The sequence below is a fragment of the Salvelinus namaycush genome, chromosome 24 (assembly GCF_016432855.1).
Source record: "Salvelinus namaycush isolate Seneca chromosome 24, SaNama_1.0, whole genome shotgun sequence".
In the NCBI taxonomy this organism is placed as follows: Eukaryota; Metazoa; Chordata; class Actinopteri; order Salmoniformes; family Salmonidae; genus Salvelinus; species Salvelinus namaycush.
The window spans coordinates 16,822,395-16,832,379 of NC_052330.1; the positions used below are offsets into that span (position 1 = coordinate 16,822,395).

Below are 9,985 nucleotides of genomic sequence, written 5' to 3' on the forward strand. Positions count from 1 at the left end.
AAACCTGTTCACTTCGTCATTATGGGGTATTGTGTGTAGATTAAGGAAAAACATTTATTTAATCAGTTTTAGAAAAGGCTGTAATGTAACAAAATGTGGGGAGTTTAAGGTCTAAATACTTTCCGAAATCATTGTATATTTATAGAGCTACCTCGTTTACCTCCTATTGCTGCACATCGGTACTCATACTCCCTGTATATAACCATGCTATTTTTCTCATTAGTTATACCTCATAATGATTTTTTTTAACTCTAATGTTGGAAAAGGACCCGTAAGTAAGCTTTTCACTGTTAGTCTGTAGCCTGTTGTTGATTAAGCATGTGACATACAATTTCATTCATTTATGTGTGTGTGTGTGGATTTCTGCATGAAATAGCCTTTTTTTCACACTTATTTTACTTTAAATGTTTTGGCACCAAAATGTTGAAAAAAGTAAATTTGAAAGTAATGCCATTGTTGATTTAGATGCTTTTTTCAATTAGGCTTTTCTCTTGAAACCTATGGACAATATTGACACAGAGATATAAAAAAATAATACTATATACGACTACAATTGGAAAGAAAAAAAATTACCAAGTTGCCATAAATTACCGCAAGTTTAACCCTAGGCCTATGTGTTTGCAAGGATATGGGTTTCAGATGAGTGGCATTGGTAAATGAGTCTGGACAGGCACCATGCAACAACACTTAATAGGTATGGATTGTCTTTTATAAGGCAACAGCTTGTTCATTAGGTCACTTTGCCCTAGGAGCATCACATACTCATCTGCTTTAGTCGCTAGGCATGAAGTGTGCGTGTGAAATGAAACTGTTTTTCGAAGATTCCAATCTCATCTTATCGCCCTTATTGAGCAGTTAACAGATGAGTCAGCAGCAGCAGCAGCAGCACCGACACTACACCTGATTGGGGTGTCGTTTTTCTCTAAATGTGCTGTTAGTGTGTCACTTCCTGTTTTCTAGAATATGGTTGTTGATTACCAGAAGTACCCGTAGTCGCGGTTATAAAAATAAATGAAGAACATATCGGAGACCCTGTTTACTAGCTGCCTGTCTTAAAGGTACAGTACAGGAAGGCAGTACAACAGACACATACAGTAAATGCATGCAGTGCAAAGGGGAGATACAAAAAATTGAAAAGGCCTATGAGGGGAAGTTCTGTTTTCGTCGAAACCACCAGGACAAATGCCTCAAGTTTGCGGTCAACCAAACTCAGTCTTTCTCTCACACACTTACTAGCTCTTCAGACCGGGTTAGGGTTAGGATTGCACTGACAGGTTGAGTAGTCTCCTTTCTGATGTAATACATGCAATTGGCTGAAGGGTATCTGTTAAATGGTTCTTTCGCTTTCTCAGGAGAGTACATAAAGACCTGGAGGCCCAGGTATTTCTTGCTGAAGAGAGACGGTACGTTCATCGGGTACAAGGAGCGACCGCAAGACGTCGACCAACTGGAGACGCCACTCAATAACTTCTCAGTAGCACGTAAGGCAACCCTCTGACACTCTCCCCCCTAATCACAATATTTAACACACAAATTGAGCAGTGCATCTCCACTCAGGTCCTCAAGTACCTCAGAGGTTGCACATTTTTGTTCTTGCCCTGCACTACATTCTATGCATCCCTGATGGTTCACCACATGACATATCTCGCTCTCGTTCCCGCTCTCTCCCTCTTTTTCCTTATGACCAGCAGAATGTCAGCTCATGAAGACTGAGCGACCCAAGCCCAACACATTCATCATCCGCTGCCTACAGTGGACCACTGTCATAGAACGCACCTTCCATGTGGAGAGCCCAGAGGATAGGTAGGTTAAACACACATACACACAGTCTTGTACAGCTAACCTTGTGGGGGGACACAATTCAGTCCTATAAATCCTATTTTCCCTAAACCTAACCTGTGCTCTTACCCTAACCCTAGCTCCTAACCTTAAAACGAACCCTAGCTTCTACCCCTTAACGTAATTCTAACCCTAACACTAATTCTAACCTTAACCCTAAACCTCCTAGAAATAGCATTTGACCTTATGGGGACTAACAATTGCTCAGTTGCTCAAATTGTTGTTTACTATTCTTGTGGGGACTTCTGGTCCCCACAAAAATAAATGTGTCTCACACACGTTAGTCATCCAACCTCTGGTTCCCTCCGTCCTCAGGGAGCAGTGGACAAAGGCCATCCAGGAGGTGGCTGATGGGCTGCAGAAACAGGAGGAGGAGAGGATGGACTCCTCACCAGACCCCATGGACATGGAGATGTACCTCACCAAGCCCAAACTCAAAGTGGTGCGTACACCTAACCCTCTGTTCTCAGCGTTTGTGTTGCTGTAAGGCAAATACCAGTGGCAGGGTTTTAGATGTGGTAAAATAAAGTTTATCCAACTCTTTGTTTTTAACACTTTGTCTCCTAGACTATGCATGACTTTGAATACCTCAAACTCTTGGGAAAAGGCACTTTTGGGAAGGTTATCCTGGTGAAGGAAAAAGCAACCGGAAAATACTACGCTATGAAAATCCTCAAGAAAGAAGTGATTGTGGCAAAAGTGAGTAGACGTGTGTGTGTGTGTATACTGGTATTTCCTTTTCTTGGATCAAGCTCATCTCCTTAGTCTTCTCTAGGATGAAGTAGCACACACTCTCACTGAAAACAGAGTACTGCAGAACTCCAAACACCCCTTCTTAACGGTGAGCGACCATTCCATTGGTGTGCAATAGAAACTCTGTTCCCTCTGTTTACTGTTATACTAATATAAATGGGTAACCTAATTGTGCTCTTCCTTCATCCGCTCCATAAAGAGTCTGAAGTACTCCTTCCAGACGCACGACCGCTTGTGTTTTGTCATGGAGTACGCCAATGGAGGAGAGGTGAGTACTTTGTTGCATTTTACCTGATGTAAAGGCCTTATCAGTGAGGTGAAATACTCAGAACATTGCAGATGGACCGTAATGAATAGAGTGGACATGATTCCTTATCTTACATGGTAGACAATCGTATGATGGTGATCTTAATACCGGTAAGGTTGGGGGAAATGGTTCAGATTTATGTGACTGTAAATTGAATTGACACAATAACAATCTCTTTCAACCCAGCTGTTCTTCCACCTATCACGAGACCGTGTGTTCTCCGAGGAGAGGGCCCGGTTCTACGGAGCGGAGATCGTGTCGGCACTGGACTACCTCCACTTGGAGAAGAATGTGGTTTACAGGGACCTGAAGGTGACTTAGGGAGTCGTGAAAACATTTTGCAAGGGAAAATACAAATGTGTTTTTATTGGACAAGTTCAAGTAGGAACCTCCCTGTTCTCGAACTCACCTTGTGAAACCCTCTCTACTGTAGCTGGAAAACCTGATGCTGGACAAAGACGGCCACATAAAGATCACAGACTTTGGCCTGTGTAAGGAGGGCATCAAGGACGGGGTCACCATGAAGACCTTCTGTGGGACGCCAGAGTATCTGGCCCCTGAGGTAAACACCTACCCATCAACCCTTTCCTTCCACTGATCAAAAACTATCAGTGAATCAGGACCACTACCATAGACATAGGGATGAGGTTAGAAAGCCCTTCCAGAGGATCTACCACCCACATGTACATGACGCTCATGTTCTACCTCCCCTTTCCAACACACAGGTGCTGGAGGACAATGACTACGGTCGTGCTGTGGACTGGTGGGGTCTGGGTGTGGTCATGTATGAGATGATGTGCGGTCGGCTGCCCTTCTACAACCAGGACCATGAGAAGCTGTTTGAGCTGATCCTGATGGAGGAGATCCGCTTTCCTAGAACCCTGGGCCCTGAGGGAAAGTCCCTGCTCTCTGGTCTGCTCAAGAAGGACCCCAAGCAGAGGTAAGGTGTGTGTGTGTGTGTGTGTGTGTGTGTGTACACACTGACTTTGTGTGTGTGTTCCTTTCTTTAGGTTAGGTGGAGGGCCTGATGACGCCAAGGAGATAATGCAGCACAAGTTCTTCGCTGGGATCGAGTGGCAAGATGTGTACGAGAAGAAGGTATCGTATCCTAAGCTTTCTATGTGTTGTCATTGTTCTCATGGTGATGGCAAGTGTTATGACAGGCAGGTGCCCACTCATGACTCCTCCCCTTTCCTCTCAGCTGGTCCCGCCATTCAAGCCCCAGGTCACCTCGGAAACGGACACCCGCTATTTTGACGTGGAGTTCACCGGGCAGACCATCACAATCACGCCTCCAGGACAAGGTACCCTCCCTCCCAACTCAACAAAACATTGCTTAAAGATTTTATGGATTTATAGGACATCGACTCTCCTTAGTTGGCTTAGTAGCGTTCATACTACTAGATAAACCACATTTTGACCTTGTTTTTTGCTTTTTAATGATTTGTGCTCTAACTTTCTCTCTCTTTCCTTCCCAGATGACAGCATGGAGTCTTTCGACAGCGACAGGAGACCCCACTTCCCTCAGTTCTCCTACTCTGCCAGTGGGACAGCCTGAACCAAAAACCTAGACTCCCTCTCCTCACTCTCTTATGGACCATACCCCTCTCACCCTGACTCCACACACAGCAACCTCTGACCAGAACACATCCTCACAGGCCATCTATGACCTCTTTTCACTTTTATTATTTTGCTGTAATTGTTGGTGCACATCTCAATTGTCTAGCGTGGCTTCTTATCCTGGTCTCCTCTTCAGATGGACAATGAGAGAAAGGTCACTATAAACTATTGAGTCAACCTTGGTGTCACCAGTGTTTCAAATACCGTACTTGGACACAGTGGTGACCGACCTACCTAATTCTTCATGGCAGCATGAAGTTCCTGTCAATGATACGTATGCCGCTAGCCTCAAAAGAGAAGCACATTCATAAGCGTTCTCTGAAAACTAGCTTTTTAAACGGTACACTATATATTTCTCCAAATGATTGTCTTTATATTTTGATGGAGCAAAGGGAAACATCAGAGCGTGATCTGTAGAAATAGTCCTTCCCATCTCCATCTACTAGCCACCACTGCCATTGTGCTCTGACTCCCAGGTTTTACATGTTTGCGAGAGGTAACACTAAAGCTCCACACCTGGGTTGTGTTCAGTAGGACACCACGAAGCAACAAGTTTTGAAATAGAAAACGAAAATATGTGTTCTTATTGAACAAGTTCCCGTAGCACCTCCTGTTGCCTTCTCCCATTTCGTGCCTTCTGAGCATAACCCTGCAGTCTCTCACCTCTCAAATGTTGACCCTCCTTAACACACACACCTTCTAGTAGGAGTAAGTGCTATAGAACTGAAATGGAGTGTATGGAATGAGCCGTCTACTTTTCTTCAGTGTTACTGGCCTCACCACCTTGCCTAAGTTGTCCTTAGTGACTACAGTACAATGTATCGAGAAAACAGTTGGCTCTACTGGATCACACCATCTGTAAAGTGAAGCACAGAGTATGATCCACACATCATTTTGTGAATTCCAAAGGACATTTTTGATGGGTGTATTGGCTACATTTATGTTTAGTGAAATAGATGTTTTCATGAGAAATCATGTGAATAGCAATCTTGTTCATTCCTGTAAAGTTGCTGCTGCAACCACAGTAGGGGAGGTATTTTCCTGATACATTTTATGGTGAAATGACTAGGTGTGTGTGTGTGTAACATACATGCATGCATGCATACACACACACACTTGTTTTTTCTAGAAAGGTCACTATCCATTTACCCTGTAACAAATGTTGAGTTGGTCCTTGGTTTATATTTTTCTATCAAAGCTGTAGACATATACTTCAAAGTACATTGAAATGAGAAGTAATATAACTCACTTTTTATATCTAGCAGAAAATCATGCTAGCTACATGTTGATAAAATAAATTAACTTGTTGAAAACATATGTCTTTTTCTACCAGCATGCCATTGAATGTGCACACATGCATAGCTTAAACTATGCAAGAGTCTGAAGCTCACCTGCCTGTAGAGTTAAAAAAAAAAAAAGGAAAAAAAGTTTACCAACCAAGCAGTTTCTCCACAAATATTGTCTATTATTGAGAACAGTCACAGTCCGGACAATGTATAACAAAACTCTCATCAATGATTCAGTTCTGGAAAATATTCTGAAGACTGTTAGCTTGGTGGAGAGTTTGTGCAATAACACAGTGCCATGGTGAGGGGAAAGGAGAGGCAGACATAATTGTCACTGGCGTCCTCGTGAGGGCAATGCTGAAACAAAATAAATGGTTTGAAATTAATATCCGTCTTAGCTAGAACTGTGACCAAAGTCTCGTTTAGTTTGAGAGATTTACAACCTTACCTTCTGCTTTGTTTTGCCCTGACCCTTATCGGAGTAGCACCGACTGAAGCCTGGATAATATCATCTGAAAGGCATGTACTGATTCGAACCTTGGGATTGAGTGTACAAAATTAATTGTGAATGTTCTGCCAATAAAATGACCTTCTCTTTGCTGTTAGTTCTCAACAGGTAGCCTATTCTGTGATTGTTTGTGTACATTTTCTTTTTCTATTGTTTTGTGATCCTTTCCGGTTATTGGGTGTTTTCTCCGCAATGCTTTTAGCAACACCTCAGTGACTGTTACAGTACCTTTCAGACAGACTGCTACTGTACATAGACCGTTACTGTTGCAAGTGAAACACACCAACCAGGCTGTGACTGACCACCATCGAGGAAGGATGACCATTTATTTTGTATGTATTTGTGTGTGTGCACGAGATTGTGCGGACAGGTCTGTGAGGGTAACAATTCAATGTGTCTCAATGGTCCTAATTGAATCCAAGTGAGGATATCTAAGTTTAGCTTTAAAATGATTGACTGTTCAAGAATTAAGAAGATAATTGACTTTGTCCTGATCCACCAGATTCTAGGTTTGTCAAGTGTTAAGGCCTTTAGTTTAGTCTGAATATAAATGATTTCTAGAGGAAATGGTTTGGAATTTTCACAAAACAATACAATTGATAATTAATGGAAAAGAAATTGTAAATTAATGGAAAACATATATTTAATTTTGTCACATTCCATTTATTTTTTATCATTGACCTAATTGTTGCTTATCGACCGGTCCTCCCCTGATGAGTTACCATGTCAGGGGGGTGTTAACTTAAGAAAATGTTCAAAAAAATTATGTTTATTTCATTTCCTTTGCCCCCTTAGTAGATGAGAAACTGAACAATTGAATGCACCAGCTTTTGTGAACAAATAACATTTTCCCTCACTGTGTGGTATTTTTCATTGGAATTCAGAAATAAAGATTTTTTGGGGACAAAGTGATTTTCGATTCTTTCAATTAACTCTAAGCTCCCCACTTGTATGAAGAGTATCAAGTAGCCTAAAAAATATTGTCCAGCACATCATTTGCTGGCCCATCCTCTGGATATCTGTATTGGGCTGACAATGGAGGTCCAGAGCCAAGTGTAGATGGCCCAGAATAGGGAGCAGATGTCCAGGGAGACAGTCCAGTGTGCTAGTGTCCAGCTGTGAGCCAAGCTGGGTGCTGGAGCTTGATGTGGATGGAGCAACACATTAGACAATTGCTGAATTCTCAGTTGACCCCTAGCCCCTACCTTCTAAAAAAAACTCCTATAGATCTGAAGGATGTTTTGCATTTACATTGTGATGTTAATTCTTCAGCTAGTTCCTCAAGGAGGCTCTGTTTCAGCAAAGCCATATGGCATGCATAGTGCGCCATCGTCTGGCTCAAAAGGCTATGCAGTCTATCATTGTATTTAGTCAATGGTAAAGGTTGCACTCACTCTATGCAGTTATTCCTGATACACATAGGCCCATCTTGGATAAAGCTAAATGATCACAAAAAACACATGAAAGGTTAGGCATTAGACTGTGTTGGCACATGTAGCCAAATGAAGCATCTAAAATCATACATGACGTCATAGTTTTACAGGAGACCGATTGAAATCACAATTTATAACTGACCATGAACAGAAATTACACCAACTAGAAAAGGATTTTTACTGAAGTAAATGTGGTGTGCTTGCTAGTCTTTAAGTATTTATGGCTGTAAAAGGGTTTTCATAGGCTGTGGTATAGTGACCTATTTTGGGGTGGTTTGTAGGTGTGGAGTTATTATAGTGGACTAGTATATATAGTAAGCAAGAGTGAGTACTATATCATCATAAGCCATATGTGTTTTTAAGCTCTCAAAAATGTTTTTGTTTGAACATTCTCAATGGTTTCAGTTTAGAATGTTGAAGCCTGCATTCCGCCATTGAAATTAAAGGGGATACAGCAAGCTTTATGGGTTATAAAGTAGGAAAAGTTTAGTCAGTCTGCTGAAATAGATCAAGATCAGTGGTGAATCCAAATTTGGCCTTTAAAGTCCATGGGGCTTTTATGCAAATGTTAATAGCAACAATCCTTTGTAGCTTTAACGTTTCAAGTGGTGAATTCAAATACTTCTCATTCAAGCCTATGGAGTTTTATGCAGATTTAAAACAATTATAGTTCAAAAAGTATTTAAATGGTATCAAAAAGCTGTATACAAGCACACTATTCCAGACCGGTCTGCACGTTTTAGCGTTTCTATATTAAATGGAATGGTATTTTCTAGCTTATTCTAGATTTTTTTCCCATTCAAGTCTATGGCCCCTGAAATGCATTGGGATTTATGTAAATATGGTTGTAGTGTGAAAACTATAAGTAATATAATCAAAAGTTGTTTTTTTTCAAGCAACTTAACCAGTGCCGTAAGAACTACCAACATCAAAACAACATTAATGCATGCAGCATCAAAACAACATTAATGCGTGCAGCATCAAAACAACATTAATGCGTGCAGCATCAACACAACATTAATGCGTGCAGCATTAATGCTGTTTTGATGTTGGTAGTTCTTACGGATTTTGGCGCTAGAGGTTCCAGCGGAAAAATAATAACTATGAACAGTTTCTAAAGTTGTGATTTGCTTTCAGCAACCACATCTAATGAATAGCCTACTGTTGGCTACTACATAAGTACGGGCGCGCGGATTTACAGGCCACCCAAAAGGGCGTGGTAAAGACATGTAGCCTAGCCTAACCTGACAGTTTGGATGGGATGAGAAAGCATACCCTATAGGCCTACGTGCAGTCAATATCCGTAATAATAACACGTGCAAGATTTGAAATCATGTCAGCTACTCCAAATTTGCGGTTAGTCTACACTACAATATTAATGTATTATAAAGGAAACAAAAGACTTGACGACAGCACATAAAGTGACCAATGTCCCTCACTTGAATTTAAAAAAATATTTTCAATATCCAATGCTATTTTCACAGGAATCCTCAACAAATTTTCGTTTGACATCGCTTGATAATATTTATTTGAGATAGACATAACTAAATTCCTGTATTTGGCCTACATTACAGCAGGTGCACCATCCGAAAGAGCAGCGTTTGATATTCGCCTCTGGTGGTGTTGCGTCAACAACCTGCGGAGGGCTTGGAGGCGGCGCTGGTCCACGGTCGGCGACTTTCCGTCACAGACAGAAATGCCATAACAGCAGCATCAATATCCCCACCCGAAGTTCGCATGTTATTCACCTGGACCCGCGTAACGACAATGATTTCAAGCCACATTTGACCACAACCTGTCAAGGGATTGCGCCAAGGCTGTTGCTGTATATTTGGTGGTGACATCGTTTGTTGCTTTCTGGTGGGGAGCAGCATCTGGAATATTGTAGGTAGGTCGCATGACTGGGCGAGGATTTCTATAGTAGAAAATGACGTTGGTTTATGATGCCAGTAGCCAAGGCCTATCTTTGGTGTGGTCGGCGCGGATATATTTGAGGTTAAAAGGAGAAAGATCTAGCTCGTCCGTGCTTCAATGAATGGGCCAGCAGCCTGCTACAGACTAGTATTGGCGTTTAACACGCATTTTTTATGTTACATTGTATCCAAGCATTCTGTTCATGGCATTTCCGACAGTGTCACCCTCTGCTTATATTATGCTATAGCGACCTATACGGGATGTGTAAATATCAACACAGTGTATCGTAGTAGCCTATGTGAAGTAGCAATAGGGCTAGGCATAT

The 9,985-nt window shown here is 41.7% G+C and overlaps 1 protein-coding gene across 3 annotated transcripts in view; it reads left to right on the top strand.

The window, feature by feature from the left end:
- Positions 1–7,217, top strand: part of LOC120019020 (RAC-alpha serine/threonine-protein kinase-like) — a 68,257-nt gene extending 61,040 nt beyond the window's left edge. Inside the window, exons 3-14 of one of the 3 annotated variants that reach the window (XM_038962208.1) lie at positions 1,353–1,481; positions 1,689–1,803; positions 2,155–2,281; positions 2,407–2,538; positions 2,615–2,680; positions 2,792–2,860; positions 3,086–3,211; positions 3,333–3,461; positions 3,625–3,839; positions 3,910–3,997; positions 4,101–4,203; positions 4,378–7,217. In XM_038962208.1, the coding sequence (XP_038818136.1) occupies positions 1,353–1,481; positions 1,689–1,803; positions 2,155–2,281; positions 2,407–2,538; positions 2,615–2,680; positions 2,792–2,860; positions 3,086–3,211; positions 3,333–3,461; positions 3,625–3,839; positions 3,910–3,997; positions 4,101–4,203; positions 4,378–4,457 (1,379 nt within the window). In that variant the 3' untranslated portion in view covers positions 4,458–7,217. The remainder of the gene's footprint in view (positions 1–1,352; positions 1,482–1,688; positions 1,804–2,154; positions 2,282–2,406; positions 2,539–2,614; positions 2,681–2,791; positions 2,861–3,085; positions 3,212–3,332; positions 3,462–3,624; positions 3,840–3,909; positions 3,998–4,100; positions 4,204–4,377) is intronic. The other 2 variants (XM_038962209.1, XM_038962211.1) reach the window with 2 other exon arrangements.
- The last annotated feature ends 2,768 nt before the right edge of the window (positions 7,218–9,985 follow it).